The following is a 27382-nucleotide window of genomic DNA, read 5'->3' as shown; positions in this document are numbered from 1 at the left end:
ATATACTGATCTAATGTATCTAAGTTTAATATACTGATCTAAGTTATCTAAGTTTAATATACTGATCTAATGTATCTAAGTTTAATATACTGATCTAATGTATCTAAGTTTAATATACTGATCTAAGTTATCTAAGTTTAATATACTGATCTAAGTTATCTAAGTTTAATATACTGATCTAAGTTATCTAAGTTTAATATACTGATCTAAGTTATCTAAGTTTAATATACTGATCTAATGTATCTAAGTTTAATATACTGATCTAATGTATCTAAGTTTAATATACTGATCTAATGTATCTAAGTTTAATATACTGATCTAATGTATCTAAGTTTAATATACTGATCTAATGTATCTAAGTTTAATATACTGATCTAATGTATCTAAGTTTAATATACTGATCTAATGTATCTAAGTTTAATATACTGATCTAAGTTATCTAAGTTTAATATACTGATCTAAGTTATCTAAGTTTAATATACTGATCTAATGTATCTAAGTTTAATATACTGATCTAAGTTATCTAAGTTTAATATACTGATCTAAGTTATCTAAGTTTAATATACTGATCTAAGTTATCTAAGTTTAATATACTGATCTAAGTTATCTAAGTTTAATATACTGATCTAATGTATCTAAGTTTAATATACTGATCTAATGTATCTAAGTTTAATATACTGATCTAAGTTATCTAAGTTTAATATACTGATCTAAGTTATCTAAGTTTAATATACTGATCTAATGTATCTAAGTTTAATATACTGATCTAATGTATCTAAGTTTAATATACTGATCTAAGTTATCTAAGTTTAATATACTGATCTAAGTTATCTAAGTTTAATATACTGATCTAATGTATCTAAGTTTAATATACTGATCTAATGTATCTAAGTTTAATATACTGATCTAATGTATCTAAGTTTAATATACTGATCTAATGTATCTAAGTTTAATATACTGATCTAATGTATCTAAGTTTAATATACTGATCTAATGTATCTAAGTTTAATATACTGATCTAATGTATCTAAGTTTAATATACTGATCTAATGTATCTAAGTTTAATATACTGATCTCTGAAGACTGTCAATTTTGTTTGTGCTAAATGTTTATGAATCCTCCTTGCTCTTCCAGCAATCCAATGGTTAAATTGTATCTATGTCCACATCTAACATATCGAGTACTAAGTCAGTTGATGTTTTTAACCAATCATGCTGATTCACTTCCTTTATAGGTATAACCAGCTGTTTTAAATTATGTCTATGATTACGGTCTTTTGACCGAAACCGGTCAGACTTTTGCTGGCTATGTGCCTTTTTTCTATGTTATCCTATCTCCGTTTCTTTTAACTACATTCAATAAAGAGTTTTTTATTATTATTGTGGATCCGGATTATGGACTTCCTTTTTTCTTTTTTGTTATATGTTTTTTGCGGATTGGCAGGAGTCTGCTACTTCTAAGGAGTCCGTGTTATCTATCCACTTTGGTTCCTATCCGTTTTTAGCACTTCCACCTCAGGTATATGAAAAAAAGCACCCATCGCAAATCAGAATACTACAGCCGTTCCACTTCCGGTCACCTGACGTTCCAGTGTGTGAGAGGAATGGCGTCGGCTATGGAGCTTCTCTGAGACGCTGTCACAAAAGGGACTGTTGTGATTCTTCAGGACTGGTGAGATTACAAGTTTTGGCTGTTCCTTCCGTGGGGGTGAGTGAAGATACATGTTACAGTGACATACCGCTAAGTGTATTACCTATATTTAACCGTGTTACTGGTGTGGGTATTTGATTGCAGCTGTCTTTATCCCTCACACTTTGGCTGCGCAAGGTGCAGGAGTGTGTAGAAGTATTTGTCAGCTAAGCAACAGCTAGATGTCACTGTCATACTATCCAAAAAGTTTGTATTTGCACAAGTCTCACCCCCTTGAGTTCTGAGTTTGCCTGATAACTAAAGCACATTGTGTGCCTTTGAGTTTTAAATAAGCAGTGTATTTACCCATATTGTTGATTAGCACTTCTTTTAGAGGTTCACCTCTCTTTTTTATTTAAGTTTCATGTTTGCATTTTGATTTTTTTTTTTCCTGATGACAAAAGTTTGGGTCAATATTTCTGTTGATTTGTAACAAGAGATATTTTGTTTGCATTTGTTATTATGATTTTATTTTGAATATATGCATATATGATTATTATTCTAATAATAGAATTGCAAAACGATCATCTGGGGTTGCTGTGTTCCTTGTTAAGAGAGGAATTGCCTGGTATTTCGGTGCTGGACTGACCATAATAGGCGGGATCAGACTGATATACTACAGGAAAGTTCTACTCTGTGAAAAGCATTACTGGGCTAAAAAGCTGCACCCAGATGGTAAATCGCCAGAGAACAGGCTAACAATGGTATTGAGCCAGCTGTTCGTTCCTGTGAGTCTTTCTCTCTCTCTCTCTCTCTCTCTCTCTCTCTCTCTCTCACTCAAACAAGGCTTAAGTCAATTAAAGTAAATCACTCATGTGTCAGCATGTAATTATAACAACTCTTTTTAATACTATAACAATTTGTTATTTAAATAAAAAAATAATGTGGCACACCTCATCATAAAAACAACCTACTCAATTTTATTGTAAACTCAAAAGCTATAAAAATGTCAAATATGCAATTCCCATTATTATGATGCTCACTGACAGCTCCACCCACTATGCAGCTCAACCCAAAATACCCAAAATGTAAATTGCACACACTCTGCACAAACTATGAAATATTGTGTTATTTAAAAGGTAACTAATTGCTATGTTTACTGTCCCTTTAATCTAATTTATAAACTGCAGCAGATTCACAGATGTAGTTTGTTGTAGAATGAGCTTGTAATTTATTTTTTTTTATTATTATTTTATTTTTATTTTTTTTAAAAAAGAACTAAGTCGCATTAGGGCAATACCTTACAAAAAGCCCTTCTAAGGGCTATTGCTATACACATTTTTAGTGTTAGTATAGGGTTTTTATTGTGGGGTGTTTTTTTTGTTTTTGTTTTTTTAAGGGGGCTTAAGTTTTAGAATAGGCATAACTGTGTTTTTATTTTTGATAAAGTTTTTTTAATTTTCTCTAATGGTAGTTTTTTTAATTTTATTTAATGTTAAGTTTTTATTTTTTTCTGTAAGGTTAGTTTTTTTAATTTTCTGTTATGTTAGGATTTTTATGTAATGGTAGTTTTTTTTGGTAACTTAGGGGGTGTTAGGTTAGGGGTTTTAGGGGGTTAGCTATTAATGGGTACTTTGTAATTTGAGTTGTTGTGATTTAGGGGTTAATAGTGTAGTAGGGTACTTTGCGATTGGGGTTGTGGCAGTTTAGGTGATAAAAGTGTAGCGGGTACTTTGTGATGTGTTGGTGTGGCGGTTTTAAATGCATTGAGGCCTATTTAACAACGGTCTTGCGGACCTGATCCGACAGTGTGGATCAGGTCCACAAGACCTTGCTGAATGCGGAGAGCAATATGCTCTCCGTATTCAGCATTGCACCAGCAGCTCACAAGAGCTGCTGATGCAACACCGCCCCCTGCAGACTCGAGGCCAATGGGCCACCAACAGGGAGGTGTCAATCAACCTGATCGTACTCGATCGGGTTGAATTGTGGAGATTCCTGTCCACCTGCTCAGAGTAGGCGGACAAGGTTTTGGAGCAGCGGTCTTTAGTCCGCTGCTTCATAACTGCTGTTTCTTGCGAGTCTGAAGATTCGCCAGAAACACATGCCAACAAGCTCCATACGGACTTGATAAATGAGCGTCTAATAGTGTAGCGGAGTAGTTTGCGATGTGGCTGTGTAGCAGTTTAAGGGTTAATTGTATAGTGGGGTACTTTACAGTGAGCTATGTGGCATTTTAGGGGTTATTAGAGTAGGGGGCTTATTGAAATTGTGGGTTAGCACTAGAGTAAACATTTCTTACTTTCAACTTGTATTACACACAGTATTGGATGCGTTCAAAAAGCTGAAGTCAAGCGTAGTTAGCGCGCAAGCGGGAGTGCTAAATAGCGCTCCACTCATAATCTAGCACCTATTCTAATTCCCACAGAAATCCGTGCAAATTCCTCACCAAAGGGCACATTTTTAAAACGTGGGACACACTTCTGGGAAAAGTATCCCATAGGAAAATGATTGCAAAATCAAGGATATTTACCAACTATGGTGTTAAAGGTTTTTTGTTTTGTTTGCTTTGTTTTTGTAATTTGCAATATACTGATATGTATGATAGTTATGAGATTGCTTAACCTACTTTGATGTGATGTATTGCACAACCAAGATGTGTTGGAGATTTAACATATAAGCTTTAAACTTATGTCTCAGACAACTAACGTTAATAATGCATACAAATATTTTATATATCAACATCTCATTTTGACAGATATCAAAATGTATACAATAATTCGCCAACTGGGAATACCCGGTCCTAAAAATCTATAATGATCTATTGCAAACTGCCAATTAACAGCTTTAAATAATATTTTAATACTTGTCCTGATCAATATGGAATCTTGCTCACCTTTAAATAAACTACACAGGTTTATGCAATCTAGTACACACTAAGGTGGTGCCAAATGTTGGCTAATTCCTGTTTTGACAACCTTTTTTATTTCCTAGTGTTAAGTTGTCACTATTTCTTGGCTGGTGTTGCTTTATTTTGGCTAGTGGGTTCCTATGAATAGCCCTATATCATTTAAATAATGAATAATATGTTGCTTGATTTAACAAAAAAGTTCCGCTGTTTTAAACAGGTTGTATTTTATAGTAGTCTTGGTTAGCGTGTTTTTATGTATACACCACTATACACTTTATGTATTTTTATAAATTAATTCATTTGATATAAAAGACAATGCTTGGAATTTATATCTTACTGTTTAGATATAAACACATCAATTTCTAAAAACACAATAAAATATTAAAAAGACACCGGTGTCAGAAAACTCACCTTTTTAGGTGACTATAAAAAATTATTGTTATTGAATAACGATATAGTTTTGTACACAATCTTATTGTTTTCTATTAGATGCAATAAAGTGCATTCGGTAGCTCTATGAATACTGTATAAAATTATTGTTATTGTATAACGATATAGTTTTGTACACAATCTTATCGATTTCTATTAGATGCAATAAAGTGCATTCGGTAGCTCTATAAATACTGTATAAAATTATTGTTATTGTATAACGATATAGTTTTGTACACAATCTTATCGATTTCTATTAGATGCAATAAAGTGCATTCGGTAGTTCTATGAATACTGTATAAAATTATTGTTATTGTATAACGATATCGTTTTGTACACAATCTTATCGTTTTCTATTAGATGCAATAAAGTGCATTCGGTAGCTCTATGAATACTGTATAAAATTATTGTTATTGTATAACGATATCGTTTTGTACACAATCTTATCGTTTTCTATTAGATGCAATAAAGTGCATTCGGTAGCTCTATGAATACTGTATAAAATTATTGTTATTGAATAACGATATCGTTTTGTACAATCTTAACGTTTTCTATTAGATGCAATAAAGTGCATTCGGTAGCTCTGTGAATACTGTATAAAATTATTGTTATTGTATAACGATATCGTTTTGTACACAATCTTATTGATTTCTATTAGATGCAATAAAGTGCATGCTGTAGCTCTGTGAATACCTTAAGTACATATATGTGCATAACATTCAGAAATATATGATTGGTGATTTGGCCTTTAATACTTCGGTTTTATCTATGCCATCTCCGTTAGGCGGTTCGTAATGAAGATAATATATTATGGAATGGATATATCTTGCTGTTTAATAGTTCATCATTAGCTTGAGATATCTTTTGATATATAATGTCCCAAGTACTTTGCCTTTAAATGAGCTCAATTTGCTGCATAAAACAATTTTATCTTTTGCAACAAGTTACGGCCAGACTATGATATAAACTAGCAATTGCTTATAGTCTATTTACATACGTTTTTTTCTTCTTTACTCTTCTTTGTCCTTGTCTGAACAGTGCACTGTTCCGATTTCCTCAGTATGTGGCTCCTATTAAAGCTCTGTGTTGTTTCGTCTCCTTTCACCAACCTGTAGGATTATAGGTGGGATTAAATAAACTTTGATGGCTTCGCCTTTTCCGATGGAAGGTGCTCACGGACCTCTTGTCAACAGCCTGGTTTCTGTCTCCTGACTTTGCGTGGCTGGCAAGGCAACCGGAGTTTAGTGGTTTCACTTTTTCAGATGGAGGGTACTCACGGACTTCTTGTCAACAGCCTGGTTTCAGTCTCCTGACTTTACGTGGCTGGCATGGCAAACGGAGTGCTTTGGATTTGTTCTTTGTAACCGGATTTACCGGATCCTCTCCTGCTTGAAGGCTAAAGATTTTAGCGTGTGTCTGTCGGTCTTTTCAGGTTTCTACGCGTTTCGGCTATCAGCCTTTCTCAAGATACCTTAAACGGTATAATGCCAAGGGAGATCAGCCGTCTTCACTCTCTCACATGCCAACACTTGCTTTCAGAGTGTCTGTCTCTCAAAAATGATGTCATTAGAAACACGTGCCAACAAGCTCCATACGAAGCTTTGATAAAGGGGCCTCTAATAGTGTAGCGGGGTAGTTTGCGATGTGGATGTGTAGCAGTTTAAGGGTTAATAGTATAGTGGGGTACTTTACAGTGGGCTATGTGGCATTTTAGGGGTTATTAGAGTAGGGGGCTTATTGAAATTGTGGGTTAGCACTAGAGTAAACATTTCTTACTTTCAACTTGTATTACACACAGTATTGGATGCGTTCAAAAAGCTGAAGTCAAGCGTAGTTAGTGCGCAAGCGGGAGTGCTAAATAGTTCTCCACTCATAATCTAGCCCCTATTCTAATTCCCACAGAAATCCGTGCAAATTCCTCACAAAAGGGCACATTTTTAAAACGTGGGACACACTTCTGGGAAAAGTATCCCATAGGAAAATGATTCCAAAATCACGGATATTTACCAACTATGGTGTTAAAGGTTTTTTGTTTTGTTTGCTTTGTTTTTGTAATTTGCAATATACTGATATGTATGATAGTTATGAGATTGCTTAACCTACTTTGAAGTGATGTATTGCACAACCAAGATGTGTTGGAGATTTAACATATAAGCTTTAAACCTATGTCTCAGACAACTGACGTTAATAATGCATACAAATATTTTATATATCAACATCTCATTATGACAGATATCCAAATGTATACAATAATTCGCCAACTGGGAACACCCGGTCATAAAAATCTATAATTATCTATTGCAAACTGCCAATTAACAGCTTTACAATTCACAGCATAATATAATTATACTAAAAATAACAAATGTAAATATGTTGCATAAAGCATAAAAAATAGCTGTATTAAATAGGAAAATTACAACATTCTCATTCTATCAATCAAAGCTATAATTAAAAAATACCAAAATAAAGTCGTGCCATGCAAATAAAAATCTGAAAAGTAAAACTACCATTTATTTGTTATTATTAAAAGAACATTAAAGTCAAACCAAAATTTTCATAACTCAGATAGAGCACACTGACATCCTGGAACTACAATATATAGGGGTACCACTTTATTCTGATTGGCTGATTTTAAATCACCATCTTTCCTTGTATACTTCACATATTTTATTGCGTTAGCAGGTTAGTTAATAAAATGTCTAGCAAGTTCTGAGCAGGATGTGCTGGTCTAAATAATGTTACAATATTCCCAGATATGTACCCTATCCTCTTTCAATGAGCATCCAATGTATTTTTTAACCCTAAATACACTAGGTCAAGTTGATCACAAAATCTTATTTACAGTTATGCCTTTGCATGACAAATAACTGAAAATGAGCACCAACTTTAATGTTCAAAAGCTTTGAATTTTATTATTTATTTGTTTGCTGTGCACTTGAAGGGCCCCTGCATTCCCACCAGCGTATTTGAGGCGAGGCTGATTTGCTGTAGTTATCAAGCCCTAGACACCGGCAAAAGTAGAATTTTGTGACGTAAGCTTCGATCCGCCGGACTCAGTCCAACACAGATCGATTCTTACCTCACTCCAGATGTTCCGCACACAAGTACGGCACAATCTGACTTCTTTTGCTAGTTATCAAAAAACTAGCAGGTACGCTCGGCACTTTTCCGGCCCAGCGTACCTGGTTTTCAAACCGCCGCCCTGGAGGCGGCGGATCCCATAGGAATTAATGGGAGTCTGACCATAGCGAAAGTTCATGTTCGCTGCTGACAGACATCCCATTCATTCCTATAGGAGCTGTCTACACCTAACACCCTAACATGTACCTCGAGTCTAAACACCCCTAATCTGTCCCCCCTACACCGCCGCAACTAAATAAAGTTATTATCCCCTAAACCGCCGCTCCTGGACCCCGCCGCAACTATAATAAACTTATTACCCCCTAAACCGCCGCTCCCGGAGCCCACCGCCACTATAATAAACTGATTAACCCCTAAACCGCCGCTCCCTGTCCCCGCCGCAACTATAATATATGTATTAACCCCTAAACCGTCGCTCCCGGACCCCACCGTCACCTACATTACACCTAGTAACCCCTACCCTGCCCCCCCTATACCGCCACCACCTATAATTAAGTTATTAACCCCTAATCCTGCCAATCCCATACCTCGACGCAACTAAATAAATAGTTTAACCCCTAAACCGCCGCTCCCGGACCCCGCCGCAACCTATATTAAACTTATTTACCCCTAATCTGCCCCCCTACACCGTCGCCACCTATAATAAATTTATTAACCCCTATCCTGCCCCCCCCTACACCGCCACCACTGTAATAAAATTATTAACCCCTAAACCTAAGTCTAACCCTAACACCCCCCTAACTTAAATATTAATTAAATACATCTAAATAAATTTAACTCTTATTAACTAAATTAATCCTATTTAAAACTAAATACTTACCTTTAAAATAAACCCTAATATAGCTACAATATAAATAATAATTATATTGTAGCTATGTTAGGATTTATTTTTATTTTACAGGCAACTTTCAATTTATTTTAACTAGGTACAATAGCTATTAAATAGTTATTAACTATTTAATAGCTACCTAGTTAAAATAAAGAGAAATTTACCTGTAAAATAAATCCTAACCTAAGTTTCAATTACACCTAACACTACACTATACTTTAATAAATTATTCCTATTTAAAACTAAATACTTACCTGTAAAATAAACCCTAACGGCTAGATTTAGAGTTTGGCGTTAGCTGTCAAAACCAGCGTTAGAGGCTCCTAACGCTGGTTTTGGGCTACCGCTGGTATTTAGAGTCAGTCAGGAAAGGGTCTAACGCTCACTTTCCAGCCGCGACTTTTCCATACCGCAGATCCCCCTACGCCATTTGCGTATCCTATCTTTTCAATGGGATCTTTCTAACGCCGGTATTTAGAGTCTTGGCTGAAGTGAGCGTTAGAAATCTAACGACAAGACTCCAGCCGCAGAAAAAAGTCAGGACTTAAGAGCTTTCTGGGCTAACGCCGGTTCATAAAGCTCTTAACTACTGTGCTCTAAAGTACACTAACACCCATAAACTACCTATGCACCCCTAAACCGAGGTCCCCCCACATCGCCGCCACTCTAATACGTTTTTTTAACCCCTAATCTGCCGACCGCACACCGCCACCACCTACGTTATCCCTATGTACCCCTAATCTGCTGCCCCTAACACCGCCGACCCCTATATTATATTTATTAACCCCTAATCTGCCCCCCACAACGTCGCCGCCAGCTACCTACAATTATTAACCCCTATATAATAATTATATTGTAGCTATTTTAGGATTAATATTTATTTTACAGGCAACTTTGTATTTATTTTAACCAGGTACAATAGCTATTAAATAGTTATTTACTATTTAATAGCTACCTAGTTAAAATAATTACAAAATTACCTGTAAAATAAATCCTAACCTAAGTTACAATTAAACCTAACACTACACTATCAATAAATTAATTAAATAAAATACCTACAATTATCTACAATTAAAGCTAATACTACACTATCAATAAATTAATTAAATACAATACCTACAAATAAATACAATTAAATAAACTAACTAAAGTACAAAAAATAAAAAAGAACTAAGTTCCAAAAAATAAAAAATATTTACAAACATTAGAAAAATATTACAACAATTTTAAACTAATTACACATACTCTAAGCCCCCTAATAAAATAACAAAGCCCCCCAAAATAAAAAAATGCCCTACCCTAATCTAAATTAAAAAAGTTCAAAGCTCTTTTACCTTACCAGCCCTTAAAAGGGCCTTTTGTGGGGCATGCCCCAAAGAAAACTGCTCTTTTGCCTGTAAAAGAAAAATACAACCCCCCCCAACATTAAAACCCACCACCCACATACCCCTAATCTAACCCAAACCCCCCTTAAAAAACCTAACACTACCCCCCTGAAGATCATCCTACCTTGAGTCGTCTTCACTCAGCCGAGCCACCGATGGAACTGAAGAGGAGATCCGGAGCAGCAGAAGTGATCCTCCAAGGGGCGCTGAAGAAGTCTTTCATCCGATGAAGTGATCCTCCAAGCGGTGCTGAAGAAGTCTTCCATCCGGGCGATGTCATCTTCCAAGCGGGGTCTTCAATCTTCTTTCTTCAGGATCCATCTTGCAGACCTCCGACGCGGAACATCCTGCTGGCCCGACGGACTACCGACGAATGAAGGCTCCTTTAAGGGATGTCATCCAAGATGGCGTCCCTCGAATTCCGATTAGCTGGTAGGATTCTATCAGCCAATTGGAATTAAGGTAGGAAAATTCTGATTGGCTGATTATATCAGCCAATCAGATTCAAGTTCAATCCGATTGGCTGATCCAATCAGCCAATCAGATTGAGCTCGCATTCTATTGGCTGATCGGAACTTATTTTTTTTTATTTTTTGAAACTTAGCTTTTTTTATTTTTTGTACTTTAGTTAGTTTATGTAATTGTATTTAATTGTAGTTATTTGTAGTTAATTTATTTAATTAATTTAATGATAGTGTAGTGTTAGGTTTAATTGTAACTTAGGTTAGGATTTATTTTACAGGTAATTTTGTATTTCTTTTAGCTAGGTAGTTATTAAATAGTTAATAACTATTTAATAACTATTCTAACTAGCTAAAATAAATACAAAGTTACCTGTAAAATAAATATAAATCCTAAAATAGCTACAATATAATTATAATTTATATTGTAGCTATATTAGGGTTTATTTTACAGGTAAGTATTTAGCTTTAAATAGGAATAATTTATTTAATAAGAGTTAATTTATTTCGTTAGATTTAAATTATATTTAACTTAGGGGGGTGTTAGTGTTAGGGTTAGACTTAGCTTTAGGGGTTAATAACTTTATTATAGTAGCGGCGAGGACCGGTCGGCAGATTAGGGGTTAATACTTGAAGTTAGGTGTCGGCGATGTTAGGGAGGGCAGATTAGGGGTTAATACTATTTATTATAGGGTTTGCGAGGCGGGAGTGAGGCGGATTAGGGGTTAATACATTTATTATAGTAGCGGTGAGGTCCGGTCGGCAGATTAGGGGTTAATAATTGTAGGTAGGTGGAGGCGATGTTGGGGGCGGCAGATTAGGGGTTAATAAATATAATATAGGGGTCGGCTGTGTTAGGGGCAGCAGATTAGGGGTACATAGGGATAATGTAGGTTGCGGCGGTGTACGGAGCGGCAGATTAGGGGTTAAAAAAAATATGCAGGTGTCAGTGATAGCGGGGGCAGCAGATTAGGGGTTAATAAATATAATATAGGGGTTGGCTGTGTTAGGGGCAGCAGATTAGGGGTACATAGCTATAATGTAGGTTGCGGCGGTGTACGGAGTGGCAGATTAGGGGTTAATAAGTGTAAGGTTAGGGGTGTTTAGACTCGGGGTTCATGTTAGGGTGTTAGGTGCAGACTTAGGAAGTGTTTCCCCATAGGAAACAATGGGGCTGCGTTAGGAGCTGAACGCTGCTTTTTTGCAGGTGTTAGGTTTTTTTTCAGCTCAAAATGCCCCATTGTTTTCTATGGGGGAATCGTGCATGAGCACGTTTTTGAAGCTGGCCGCGTCCGTAAGCACAGCTGGTATTGAGAGTTGCAGTGGCGGTAAATATGCTTTACGCTCCCTTTTTGGAGCCTAACGCAGCCATTCTGGGAACTCTAAATACCAGCGGTATTTAAAAAGTGCGGAGAAAAAAAAGCACGCGTAGCTAACGCACCCCTTTGGCCACAGAACTCTAAATCTAGCCGAAAGATAGCTACAATGTAATTAATAATTACATTGTAGCTATTGTAGGATTTATATTTATTTTACAGGTAACTTTGTATTTATTTTAGCTAGTTAGAATAGTTATTAAATAGTTATTAATTAAAGAAATACAAAATTACCAGTAAAATAAATCCTAACCTAAGTTACAATTAAACCTAACACTACACTATCATTAAATTAATTAAATAAATTAGCTACAAATAACTACAATTAAATTACATTAAATAAACTAACTAAAGTACAAAAAATAAAAAAAGGTAAGTTACAAAAAATAAAAAAAATAAGTTACAAACATTTAAAAAATATTACAACAATTTTAAGCTACTTACACCTAATCTAAGCCCCCTAATAAAATAACAAAGCCCCCCAAAATAAAAAAATGCCCTACCCTATTCTAAATTAAAAAAGTTACCAGCTCTTTTACCTTACCAGCCCTTAAAAGGGCCTTTTGCGGGGCATGCCCCAAAGAATTCAGCTCTTTTGCCTGTAAAATAAAAATACAACACCCCCCCAACATTAAAACCCACCACCCACATACCCCTAATCTAACCCAAACCCCCCTTAAATAAACCTAACACTACCCCCCCTGAAGATCATCCTACCTTGAGTCGTCTTCAGCCAGCCGACCACCGATGGAACCGAAGAGGAGATCCGGAGTGGCAGAAGTCATCATCCAAGGGGCGCTGAAGAAGTCTTCCATCCGATGAAGTCATCATCCAGGTGGCACTGAAGAGGTCTTCCATCCGATAGAAGTCTTCATCCAGGCGGCGTCTTCAATCTTCATCCATCCGGAGCGGAGCAGAGCCATCTTCAGACGAGCCGATGCGGAGCCATCCTCTTCTTCCCGACGACTAACGACGAATATATGGGATCGGCGGTTTAGGGGTTAAACTATTTATTTAGTTGCGGCGAGGTACGGGATCGGCGGGATAGGGGTTAATAACTTTATTATAGGTGGTGGCGGTATAGGGGGGCAAGATCGGGGTTACTAGGTATAATGTAGGTGGCGGCGGGGTCCGGGAGCGGCGGTTTAGGGGTTAATACATTTATAAAAGTTGCGGCACGTTGATAAGTAGAGGCCATAGTCTTTGAGACTATCTTCAGCTGTCAAAATAGGGAGATGTTTATCGCTGTCCTATTGGGATTATCAAAGAATGCTCATCAGTCCTTCTATTTGCCTGGTGGAATGATCTAAAGTCACTTTTTACCCTGAAAACAGACGTATACTGCATTTTCATACATTACAAAAGTGCACAATTAAATTTGTGTTTTAAAAATCTTACAAATTGAATAATTGAACCATTCACACAATACACAGGAAAAAATTCTATTGTTAAGGTGTATCAAAAATTTTAACAACATTTTTCACCAAAAATCATATTTTATAAAATTTGTATGTAAATTACACAGGAATAAATTGTGCTAAATATGCACAGCGTAAATCATCATTTAAGTAACCTGGATGCACACACAAAACCACAGAAATTCATACTTCTAAGTGCAAATTATTATTTATATTTTTATATAAATATTATTTATTTTTTTGTAAAACGCTGAACATGGGCGTTCCATGGGCATATATGAAATTGTCTCTCTAATCCTAGCAAAATTCTCTAAAGTTTTTCGCAGATCTCAATTTTTTTTCTCGCAAACTTAAAGGTGGCAATCTTTTCTCAAAACACACAAATACTTATAACCCTAATAGAAAAAGACATGCAAAGGCGATTGTAAGATGCTACAAGCAGAAAACAGCGTAATGTATTATTTATATTGGCTCCAAGATTTACTTTTTAAAGTGCGCCTCCTGCTAACTCCATTCTACAGAACAAAGTATCCCTTTCCAGCGAGGTCCATTCATTTCAAAAGGAGACCTCGCTACTCGCATGGACGGACCCTTTTTTATAATAATTTTATTAGGGTGGCCCCTGCGGATGTCGGCAGGAAAAACCATGTCTGATCTGGTAAAGTTAGGAACATCGGACCCACAGTCAGCACAATCCTCTTCAGTTCTAGTAATGAGGCCTATTTATCAAATGTTGGTTGGACCTGATCCGACAGTGCCGATCAGGTCCGACAGACATCGCTGAATGTGGAGAGCAATACGCTCTCTGTATTCAGCATTGCACCAGCAGCTCTTGGCCTAGATTTGGAGTTCGGCGGTAAAAGGGCTGTTAACGCTCCGCTGGCTTTTTTCTGGCCGCACCATAAATTTAACTCTGGTATCGAGAGTTAAAACAAATGCTGCGTTAGGCTCCAAAAAAGGAACGTAGAGCATTTTTACCGCAAATGCAACTCTCGATACCAGAGTTGCTTACGGACGCGGCCGGCATCAAAAACGTGCTCGTGCACGATTCTCCCATAGGAAACAATGGGGCTGTTTGAGCTGAAAAAAAACCTAACACCTGCAAAAAAGCAGCGTTCAGCTCCTAACGCAGCCCCATTGTTTCCTATGGGGAAACACTTCCTGCGTCTGCACCTAACACTCTAACATGTACCCCGAGTCTAAACACCCCTAACCTTACACTTATTAACCCCTATTCTGCCGCCCCCGCTATCGCTGACCCCTGCATTACACTTTTAACCCCTAATCTGCCGCTCCGTAAACCGCCGCAACCTACGTTATCCCTATGTACCCCTAATCTGCTGCCCTAACATCGCCAACCCCTATGTTATATTTATTAACCCCTAATCTGCCCCCCACAACGTCGCCGACACCTACCTACACTTATTAACCCCTAATCTGCCGAGCGGACCTGAGCGCTACTATAATAAAGTTATTAACCCCTAATCCGCCTCACTAACCCTATCATAAATAGTATTAACCCCTAATCTGCCCTCCCTAACATCGCCGACACCTAACTTCAATTATTAACCCCTAATCTGACGACCGGAGCTCACCGCTATTCTAATAAATGTATTAACCCCTAAAGCTAAGTCTAACCCTAACACTAACACCCCCCTAACTTAAATATAATTTACATCTAACGAAATAAATTAACTCTTATTAAATAAATTATTCCTATTTAAAGCTAAATACTTACCTGTAAAATAAACCCTAATATAGCTACAATATAAATTATAATTATATTGTAGCTATTTTAGGATTAATATTTATTTTACAGGCAACTTTGTAATTATTTTAACCAGGTACAATAGCTATTAAATAGTTAAGAACTATTTAATAGTTACCTAGTTAAAATAATTAAAAATTTACCTGTAAAATAAATCCTAACCTAAGATATAATTAAACCTAACACTACCCTATCAATAAAATAATTAAATAAACTACCTACAATTACCTACAATTAACCTAACACTACACTATCAATAAATTAATTAAACACAATTGCTACAAATAAATACAATTAAATAAACTATCTAAAGTACAAAAAATAAAAAAGAACTAAGTTACAGAAAATAAAAAAATATTTACAAACATAAGAAAAATATTACAACAATTTTAAACTAATTACACCTACTCTAAGCCCCGTAATAAAATAACAAAGCCCCCCAAAATAAAAAATTCCCTACCCTATTCTAAATTAAAAAAGTTACAAGCTCTTTTACCTTACCAGCCCTGAACAGGGCCCTTTGCGGGGCATGCCCCAAGAATTTCAGCTCTTTTGCCTGTAAAAGAATAAATACAATACCCCCCCCCCAACATTACAACCCACCACCCACATACCCCTAATCTAACCCAAACCCCCCTTAAATAAACCTAACACTAAGCCCCTGAAGATCTTCCTACCTTGTCTTCACCATCCAGGTATCACCGATCCGTCCTGGCTCCAACATCTTCATCCAACCCAAGGGGGGGTTGGCGATCCATAATCCGGTGCTGAAGAGGTCCAGAAGAGGCTCCAAAGTCTTCCTCCTATCCGGCAAGAAGAGGACATCCGGACCGGCAAACATCTTCTCCAAGCGGCATCTTCGATCTTCTTCCATCCGGTGCGGAGCGGGTCCATCTTGAAGCAGGCGACGCGGATCCATCCTCTTCTTCCGATGTCTCCCGACTAATGACGGTTCCTTTAAGGGACGTCATCCAAGATGGCGTCCCTCGAATTCCGATTGGCTGATAGGATTCTATCAGCCAATCGGAATTAAGGTAGGAATTTTCTGATTGGCTGATGGAATCAGCCAATCAGAATCAAGTTCAATCCGATTGGCTGATCCAATCAGCCAATCAGATTGAGCTCGCATTCTATTGGCTGTTCCGATCAGCCAATAGAATGCGAGCTCAATCTGATTGGCTGATTGGATCGGCCAATCAGATTGAACTAGATTCTGATTGGCTGATTCCATCAGCCAATCAGAAAATTCCTACCTTAATTCCGATTGGCTGATAGAATCCTATCAGCCAATCGGAATTCGAGGGACGCCATCTTGGATGACGTCCCTTAAAGGAACTGTCATTAGTCGGGAGACATCGGAAGAAGAGGATGGATCCGCGTCGCCTGCTTCAAGATGGACCCGCTCCGCACCGGATGGAAGAAGATCGAAGATGCCGCTTGGAGAAGATGTTTACCGGTCCGGATGTCCTCTTCTTGCCGGATAGGAGGAAGACTTTGGAGCCTCTTCTGGACCTCTTCAGCACCGGATTATGGATCGCCAACCCCCCCTTGGGTTGGATGAAGATGTTGGAGCCAGGACGGATCGGTGATACCTGGATGGTGAAGACAAGGTAGGAAGATCTTCAGGGGCTTAGTGTTAGGTTTATTTAAGGGGGGTTTGGGTTAGATTAGGGGTATGTGGGTGGTGGGTTGTAATGTTGGGGGGGGGTATTGTATGTTTTTTTTTTACAGGCAAAAGAGCTGAACTTCTTGGGGCATGCCCCGCAAAGGGCCCTGTTCAGGGCTGGTAAGGTAAAAGAGCTTGTAACTTTTTAAATTTAGAATAGGGTAGGGAATTTTTTATTTTGGGGGGCTTTGTTATTTTATTAGGGGGCTTAGAGTAGGTGTAATTAGTTTAAAATTGTTGTAATATTTTTCTTATGTTTGTAAATATTTTTTTATTTTCTGTAACTTAGTTCTTTTTTATTTTTTGTACTTTAGATAGTTTATTTAATTGTATTTATTTGTAGCAATTGTGTTTAATTATTTTATTGATAGGGTAGTGTTAGGTTAATTGTAGGTAATTGTAGGTAGTTTATTTAATTAATGTATTGATAGTGTAGTGTTAGGTTTAATTATATCTTAGGTTAGGATTTATTTTACAGGTAAATTTGTTATTATTTTAACTAGGTAACTATTAAATAGTTCTTAACTATTTAATAGCTATTGTACCTGGTTAAAATAAATACAAAGTTGCCTGTAAAATAAATATTAATCCTAAAATAGCTATAATATAATTATAATTTATATTGTAGCTATATTAGGGTTTATTTTACAGGTAAGTATTTAGCTTTAAATAGGATTAATTTATTTAATAAGAGTTAATTTATTTCGTTAGATGTAAATTATATTTAAGTTAGGGGGGTGTTAGTGTTAGGGTTAGACTTAGCTTTAGGGGTTAATACATTTATTAGAATAGCGGTGAGCTCCGATCGGAAGATTAGGGGTTAATAATTGAAGGTAGGTGTCGGCGATGTTAGGGAGGGCAGATTAGGGGTTAATACTATTTATGATAGGGTTAGTGAGGCGGATTAGGGGCTAATAACTTTATTATAGTAGCGCTCAGGTCCGCTCGGCAGATTAGGGGTTAATAAGTGTAGGTAGGTGTCGGCGACATTGTGGGGGGCAGATTAGGGGTTAATAAATATAATATAGGGGTCGGCGGTGTTAGGGGCAGCAGATTAGGGGTACATAGGGATAACGTAGGTGGCGGCGATTTGCGGTCGGAAGATTAGGGGTTAATTATTTTAAGTAGCTGGCGGCGATGTTGTGGGGGGCAGTTTAGGGCTTAATAAATGTAATATAGGGGTCGGTGGGGTTAGGGGCAGCAGATTAGGGGTACATAAGTATAACGTAGGTGGCGGTCGGCAGATTAGGGGTTAAAATTTTTAATCGAGTGGCGGCGATGTGGGGGGAGCTCGGTTTAGGGGTACATAGGTAGTTTATGGGTGTTAGTGTACTTTAGAGTACAGTAGTCAAGAGCTTTATAAACCGGCGTTAGCCAGAAAGCTCTTAACTCCTGCTATTTTCAGGCGGCTGGAGTTTTGTCGTTAGAGCTCTAACGCTCACTTCAGAAACGACTCTAAATACCGGCGTTAGAAAGATCCCATTGAAAAGATAGGATACGCAATTGACGTAAGGGGATCTGCGGTATGGAAAAGTCGCGGCTGAAAAGTGAGCGTTAGACCCTTTAATCACTGACTCCAAATACCAGCGGGCGGCCAAAACCAGCGTTAGGAGCCTCTAACGCTGGTTTTGACGGCTACCGCCGAACTCCAAATCTAGGCCCTTGTGAGCTGCTTGTGCAACGCCGCCCCCTGCAGACTCGCGGCCAATCGGCTGCCAGCAGGAAGGTGTCAATTTTGGCGAGAATGTGGACAGGGTTATGGAGCAGCAGTCTTTAGACCGCTGCTTCATAACTGCTGTTTCTGGCGAGTCTGCTGGCTCGCCAGAAACAGGGGTCCTCAGGCTCCATACGGACAAATGGGCCTCATTGTCTCTTTTACTGTTAAAAAAAGTAATATGGGTATTTGTGAGTGGTGTTCTAGGGTTTGTATTATTATTTTGTCATTCAATATAGAAGCTAAACTTTCTGTATCTGCCCTGGAGAAGAAAAGCAAAACATATCGTTAGTTAGATATTTTAATGGTTCATGCATAATATAAATATATAAAACAACAGCACAACTTCTTATAGTGTTAGCCGCAGCTTGAATGACACAAATTAGAGCTTCAGCAGCAGCTTGAATGACACAAATTAGAGTGTCAGCAGCAGCTTGAATGACACAAATTAGAGCGTCAGCGGCAGCTTGAATGACACAAATTAGAGTGTCAGCAGCAGCTTGAATGACACAAATTAGAGTGTCAGCAGCAGCTTGAATGACACAAATTAGAGTGTCAGCGGCAGCTTGAATGACACAAATTAGAGTGTCAGCAGCAGCTTGAACGACACAAATTAGAGCGTCAGCAGCAGCTTGAATGACACAAATTAGAACGTCAGTGGCAGCTTGAATGACACAAATTAGAGCGTCAGCAGCAGCTTGAATGACACAAATTAGAACGTCAGTGGCAGCTTGAATGACACAAATTAGAGTGTCAGCAGCAGCTTGAATGGCACAAATTAGAGTGTCAGCAGCAGCTTGAATGGCACAAATAAGAGTGTCAGCAGCAGCTTGAACGACACAAATTAGAGTGTCAGCAGCAGCTTGAATGGCACAAATTAGAGTGTCAGCAGCATCTTGAATGACACAAATTAGAGTGTCAGCAGCAGCTTGAATGACACAAATTAGAGTGTCAGCAGCAGCTTGAATGACACAAATTAGAGTGTCAGCAGCAGCTTGAATGACACAAATTAGAGTGTCAGCAGCAGCTTGAATGACACAAATTAGAGTGTCAGCAGCAGCTTGAATGGCACAAATTAGAGTGTCAGCAGCAGCTTGAATGACACAAATTAGAGTGTCAGCAGCAGCTTGAATGACACAAATTAGAGTGTCAGCAGCAGCTTGAATGGCACAAATTAGAGTGTCAGCAGCATCTTGAATGGCACAAATTAGAGTGTCAGCAGCAGCTTGAATGACACAAATTAGAGTGTCAGCAGCAGCTTGAATTACACAAATTAGAGTGTCAGCAGCAGCTTGAATGGCACAAATTAGAGTGTCAGCAGCAGCTTGAATGGCACAAATTAGAGTGTCAGCAGCAGCTTGAATTACACAAATTAGAGTGTCAGCAGCAGCTTGAATGGCACAAATTAGAGTGTCAGCAGCAGCTTGAATGACACAAATTAGAGTGTCAGCAGCAGCTTGAATGACACAAATTAGAGTGTCAGCAGCAGCTTGAATGACACAAATTAGAGTGTCAGCAGCAGCTTGAATGGCACAAATTAGAGTGTCAGCAGCAGCTTGAATGACACAAATTAGAGTGTCAGCAGCAGCTTGAATTACACAAATTAGAGTGTCAGCAGCAGCTTGAATGGCACAAATTAGAGTGTCAGCAGCAGCTTGAATGACACAAATTAGAGTGTCAGCAGCAGCTTGAATGACACAAATTAGAGTGTCAGCAGCAGCTTGAATGAGAGTGTCAGCAACAGCTTGAATGACACAAATTAGAGTGTCAGCAGCAGCTTGAATGACACAAATTAGAGTGTCAGCAGCAGCTTGAATGGCACAAATTAGAGTGTCAGCCGCAGCTTGAATGACACAAATTAGAGTGTCAGCAGCAGCTTGAATGGCACAAATTAGAGTGTCAGCAGCAGCTTGAATGACACAAATTAGAGTGTCAGCAGCAGCTTGAATGACACAAATTAGAGTGTCAGCAGCAGCTTGAATGACACAAATTAGAGTGTCAGCAGCAGCTTGAATGACACAAATTAGAGTGTCAGCAGCAGCTTGAATGACACAAATTAGAGTGTCAGCAGCAGCTTGAATGACACAAATTAGAGTGTCAGCAGCAGCTTGAATGAGAGTGTCAGCAACAGCTTGAATGACACAAATTAGAGTGTCAGCAGCAGCTTGAATGACACAAATTAGAGTGTCAGCAGCAGCTTGAATGACACAAATTAGAGTGTCAGCCGCAGCTTGAATGACACAAATTAGAGTGTCAGCCGCAGCTTGAATGACACAAATTAGAGTGTCAGCAGCAGCTTGAACGACACAAATTAGAGTGTCAGCCGCAGCTTGAATGACACAAATTAGAGTGTCAGCAGCAGCTTGAATGACACAAATTAGAGTGTCAGCAGCAGCTTGAATGGCACAAATTAGAGTGTCAGCAGCAGCTTGAATGGCACAAATTAGAGTGTCAGCCGCAGCTTGAATGGCACAAATTAGAGTGTCAGCAGCAGCTTGAATGGCACAAATTAGGTCTTCGCTGATGCTGCTCTCTGAGCAGGCTTGGTGATTGAATCCTGATCCTCTAGTCACACATAGCATATGTGCATATGCCACTGAAATATTAATAGCTTTTACTAGAAGTATTTTTTGCTAAAGGGAGTTTACTACTTCATGCACATGTCAAAGTTAACCTTTCCATCCCTTTAATGAGATACGCAGTTTCCAACGGTAAAAGAAATGTCTTTAAAACAATTCTGGAGGGACCTTATAATACGGACAAAACATCTTATAGAATCTCACCAGACCCGAAAGCTTTAGAGAATTGGGCTCTAACTGAGAGAGATTCTAAGCCTATTTCATTTATTTGTTATTATCGTCTATAAAATCTTTAATACTCTAGGTAACTTATCCATAACAAATGAATTGTCCTGTGCTGTATATGTAAATATTTCTGTAACCGCATCAATGCCCCCATACATTTTAGAGTTCCACACAAAAGGGGACATTTGCAAGACAAGAATAACGAGATGACTCCAATCTACATCTGTTTTATTTTATCCAAAACAAAACCATTTTGCCTATGGTGCTTCATTTATATTTTTGCTCACTGAGTCTTGTAAAATAGTGGCTGGTGTTTTCTTGTTTTATTTCCTAGGTCAAACGTCAAAGTGAAAATTCTGAACGACTTTCAGTCCTTGAATGTTGTTTCCTGTAGCTGTAAGTTCAATATTTCATTATCATTTCATTAGCTATAAGAAAAAAAAGGAACATTGGTGCAACATATAATTATTGATACTGAAAAATAGAATATAAATGTTCTTTCATTAGTGTTAAATATTTCCCCTGTAATTTGCCAATTATTTAAATTCAGAGCACCATAGCACCTTCATAATAAGTGGGACATACACTTTTAAAGGGATATGAAACCCAGATTTTTTCTTTCATGATTCAGATAGACCATGCAATTTAACTAACCCTTGAGTGCTAATGACGGCTCTGAGCCAACGCAACTTGTCCCAGTCAGGTGCTGACGACGGCTCAGAGCCGTCGCTAGCACTCACCCACATTGAGGGCAATCTGGGGGCTCCCATCTACTCCCACCCTGGAGATCTGGCCTGTATAGTGACAGGCATCACTGGGGCTTGAAGTTTTGTGCGGTGATGTCACCCGCAATGACGTGATAATGTCACGCGCAACTTTATTTAAAGTTTACAATGACAAGTATAGGGAGATGGGGGCATGCTGCTTAGAAACCTGTATCTCAGGCTACAGACCCCCAAGACCCACTGTTGGAAATGTAATCACCTAACCTTTCCAACAGTATAAGCCTTGGGGATCTGTAAGAAAAAGTAAAAAAGTTAAAAATAAATATATTTTAAAAATTGTTTTTTAAAACAGTTCCAAACCAGCTTAACACCCAGGTGGGAAATGGCTTAACAGCCAAAGCGTTAAGCAACTTTCCAATTTACTCCTATTATCAATATTTCTGGCGCCTTTTTATATTTTCCATTAATCAAGCCATGAGTGCCATGTGAGAGCTAATGAAGTCCTATTACCCCAAACTCATTCATCCTGGGTGGTTGAAAAGCACTGTTCTCATGGGATTGTTTGCACAAGAACAGGGGGCAGGGATGCAATAAATATGCCTGCTTGCCCCAAACAAAGGCTTGGAAACCTTGCACAACCATTGATTGATAAATTGAGGCCATATATATGCAATATTGCTGTATAGCTATGTCTAGTCACTACCCTAGAAGTAGCCTCTTTTTACCTAGAATGTCTCTTACCTAACGATTGATGTGCAATTCATTATTATGGGAAACATAATAAATACACTGTATATGTCCAACCATTCCTTCTGTTTACCTTATAGCAGAGAGTGCAAACAACAAGACAAAATGCAAAATTGGAATGAAGTTAGAATTTCCTGGTGGGTATTTCATGAAGAATGTGTGGTATCCTAGAGAATGTACAATGATTACTTATCCCACCACAGAGGATCTGAACCAATGCATGAAGGAAAAATTCATCTACATGTTTGGTGACTCAACTCTGAAATTGTGGATGAAATATTTTCAGAAAAAACTTAAAAGTAGGTATTACATTTCATTGATTTGTCCTAATATGTGATAGTCACATGCTGACATTACATATATATAAATTGTAATGCCAATTCAAGTGGTTTCTACATATGTATCAGTTTTCTCTTCTATTTTCTTTCTGTTAATATCTATGTCCAAGGGAAAACAGATAACATATAGGACCTGATATAGGTCCTTAATCATTATACGTATGGACCTATAGCAAGTCTGAAATATTGTCTATAATCACTTAGACCATGAGGTAAGAAAAAAGGTCATTTTTAACACGAAAGGCTAGAATTATATCTTATTTCTGTTTTCATCAAACCCATTCTTTCTTTATTTCCTCCTTTCTAATTTGTTTTTTTTTTATTATCACTATTATGATTATGATGACAATGATTTATTATTATTATCAATAATAATAATAATATTGTCTGTATATGTAAGGTGCCAGTAGATTCCACAGTGTTATACAGGGGGTACAATAAATACAAGCCAGGGAAGGTAGACTGGAACATGAAGATTACAGGATTTAGCTCTCTAGATAGCTTCTTTTAATACTTTTCTAAACTGTCCACTGATTACACATCTCCATTTTTCACTCTCCCTTTTCAGTCCCCCTCAGATTTTATTCTTCTCTACCACTAATGTTTTAATTTCCCCACTCATGGCCAAAGCACGTTTTAGACACATCATTTGTGCAATTTTTTTTTCTTTCATATAATTGGCAAGAGTCCATGAGCTAGTGACGTATGGGATATACAATCCTACCAGGAGGGGTAAAGTTTCCCAAACCTCAAAATGCCTATAAATACACCCCTCACCACACCCACAATTCAGTTTTACAAACTTTGCCTCCTATTGAGGTGGTGAAGTAAGTTTGGGCTTGATTTTATGATTTCTTCTGTGATAAGCACTTCTAAGCATTCTGAAGCCCAATTCCTCTCAGAGTACAGTGTTTGTCAGAGGGATGTGAAGAGAGTATCGCCTTTTTAATTTTATGGTTTTCCTCGCGGGAAATCTTTTCAATGGTTCTCTGTTATCAGTTGTAGGGATTCGTCTCCTACCTCCCTTTTCAGATCGACGATATACTCTAATATACCATTACCTCTGCTGATAGCTTTCAGTACTGGTTTGGCTATCTGTTATATGTGGATGGGTGTCTTTCGGTAAGTATGTATCATTATTTAAGACACTCTCAGCTATTTATGTATTAATATAAAGTTTTAAATATATGTATTTTACTTATATTTGCCATGAGTCAGGTCTATGTGTATTTCCCTTTGCAGTCCAACAGTTTTTGCTATGGGAATCATGTTTTAGGAAGTTTGTCTTACCTGGGGTATAGTCTTTTTTTCAATTTGACTTGTTTTTTCTTTGGAAAACTTGTGGGCAAATTAGGCTCGCGAGGGCACAAAATGCTGTTATTTATTGCGTCATTCTTGGCGCAAGACTTTTTTGTGTGCGTATGTGCGTCTGTCATGATGCAAGCTCGTCATTTCCTGCGTCTTAGTTGACGGTAGGTTGTTTGGTGTGAAATTGTGTTTGTTATGACGTGAGTTGAGTCATTTCTGGACGTTTGTTGGCGGCAAAAAAATTTGCAACCTCCTTTTGCGTCGTGCGTCATACTTGGCATCAAAAAAAGGGCTATACTATTTGCTTTTTTTTGCAAACTTAAGCATTTTCATTTTTCCCATTCCTGAAACTGCTATATGTGAAAATAAGATATTTCTGTTTAATGTTATTTTTTCTTTTTTACATTTTACAAGATGTCTCAATCTGATCATGTCTCAGAAGCTGCTGTAGGAACCATGCTGCCTGAACACAGTTCTACCAAAGCTAAGTGTATCTGTTGTAAACTAGTGGAGATTATATCTCCAGCTGTAGTATGTAACAATTGTCATGATAAGCCTTTGCATGCAGAAAGGGTTTCTATTAGTGCTAGTACAGTATCTGCTGTCCCTTCAACATCTAAAGTACATGATATCCCTGTTGATATGAAAAATGATATTGCTGAGGCGATACAGAAGGCTATGGCTGCTATACCACCTTCAAATAAATGTAAAAGTTCTTTTAAAACTTCTCATAATACTGATGACATTTGTAATGACCGGCAACATACTGATATATCCTCCTCTGATGAGGATCTCTCTGACTCAGAAGATTTTACTTCAGACATTGACACTGATAAATCATCTTTTCTTTTTGTTTTTTGTTTTTTAAAGTTTTTTATTGAGGTTGAAAGAAAATATAACATTCAATAGTCAATCCACACAGGTTAAATACATTATAAAATGCTACAGTAGAAGTTTTCAACAGCAAATACAGATTGTCCTGTTCAATATCTAAAGTTATCTAATATCAGAGAAATAATTAGGACAAAGAGAAGTAACCTGTGTAAAAAATAGTAGAAACATATTTTCCTTTAAACCAGACACTACAAGGTATAATGGGTCATAATAGTGGTAATAGATGTATAAGTTTGGAGAACCTATTTTTGAGGTGTATGGAGTATAGATGGCTCAATGGTTAAGGGTGATTGGTCACCTCTAATGGATAAGAACCCAAGGGTTAAATATAAGAAGCATGTGCCTATATGCTGAGATAGATAGTAGTATGGTTTGTGTATAGGATGGGGAGATCAGTGGGCAAGAGCCACTCTTAATGAGAGGGGGAGGGGAAAGGGGGGGCGGGCTCATATGGTAGAATATGTTCTAAGATCTGGGAAACTCTAAATGTTATAGCTACATTACTGAAAAGAGAAGGACTAAGTCTAATTTGGACAACATGCTTATTATGATAGGGCTAATCTGTTATGGATGATGGAGATGAAGGACCTGTGGGAGAGTAATAGTGTCTGGTTTTGGTAAAGTGTGGTAGGTAATGCTCCATCTAATGTGTAGCAACTGGGCCATTGCAACATGATAAGGATCTAGTAGTGGGTTAAATAGGGTGGATGATTTTGCTCTGGGGTCCTGGTCACAGATCCAGGGATACAATACCGAGCACGCTAGGTAACTTAGACTCAGGTACTAACTTTCTTCAAATGTTTTTGGCCACCACATTGAAAAAATGTCATAAACATAAATATGAGAATATCAGACTGTCCTTACCCATCAGCCATGTGAGAACTTGAGACTGTGGGCTACTACAGCAGCAGGTTACATCGCTCTACCAGGGGGTAGCATACATAAATGCTCCCATGTGTAAGTCTAAAGCAATAATGAGACTCAGAGTGGATTATGGCTTATGATAAAGAGTCACTAACCACACTACACGATATGTAGGGCGTCTAAAGGTGAGGTGTTTTTCCAATGTGTAACAGGCTAGGAACCCAGAAGGGATGAGTGAATTTTACAGCTTATATATGTGTGTAAGGCTACACACTAACCTTATATAGAAATATTTGTATTCTAAAGCAGTATGGTTTCGGCACTATTATATGGGAGAGCCTGTATGTCCAACCTTTTTATGAGTTGCATAAAGATGCAAGGGAATGTGCAACGTGAACCTATCAGTAGCCCCCACTCATTAGCCGATAGGAGGCATTGTATACCTGTGCGTTTTAAGTAGCAATAGTAACCATTGCCCTATTCCTGAAATTATATGGAATGACATATAAAAAACCTAAAATCAAAGCAGAGAACAACCACTCAATAAGCCCCTATATATATCCTGTCCTACTGTAGGCTAGTTAATATGGAAAGTCATCACAGTATAAGTGAAAATGCAGGCAGTAATTACATTTTAGGGAGTGTATAATATATATGTTTGTGTAAAACTGTGTGACTCCGGAAGTCAAGAGTATATTAAAGTTTGCCAGAGAATTCTCACACATGAGATTGTTGACTGGGTCCACCGAAATATACAGCTATTGCTTAAAAAAAAAAAAAAAAAAAAAAAAAAAAAAAAGGCGATTCAAAAATACCAAATGGGCTCATTCCTATGCATTAACATGCTAGCTTTTAACTATATAAAAGGTAAAGTCTTGAAGCTATCTGCGACTAATTGTGGAGGTGGGGGCTATGTGTAAGACTAGCTATAAAGAGAAGAAATACTCTATTTCTGGACATAGTACTCACTTTACA

The 27382-nt window shown here is 37.7% G+C and overlaps 1 protein-coding gene across 1 annotated transcript in view; it reads left to right on the top strand.

Annotated features, from left to right (window-relative positions):
* Positions 1–27382, top strand: part of LOC128639043 (NXPE family member 4-like) — a 203956-nt gene that overhangs the window by 150318 nt on the left and 26256 nt on the right. The window contains exons 2-3 of the mRNA XM_053691184.1: positions 21866–21927; positions 23084–23302. Coding sequence (XP_053547159.1) covers positions 21866–21927; positions 23084–23302 — 281 coding nt within the window. The remainder of the gene's footprint in view (positions 1–21865; positions 21928–23083; positions 23303–27382) is intronic.

Source organism: Bombina bombina, chromosome 8 (genome assembly GCF_027579735.1).
Source record: "Bombina bombina isolate aBomBom1 chromosome 8, aBomBom1.pri, whole genome shotgun sequence".
NCBI classification, from domain to species: Eukaryota; Metazoa; Chordata; class Amphibia; order Anura; family Bombinatoridae; genus Bombina; species Bombina bombina.
The sequence above is the reverse complement of the archived record's forward strand: the minus strand, read 5'-3'. Positions and strand labels throughout refer to the sequence as shown.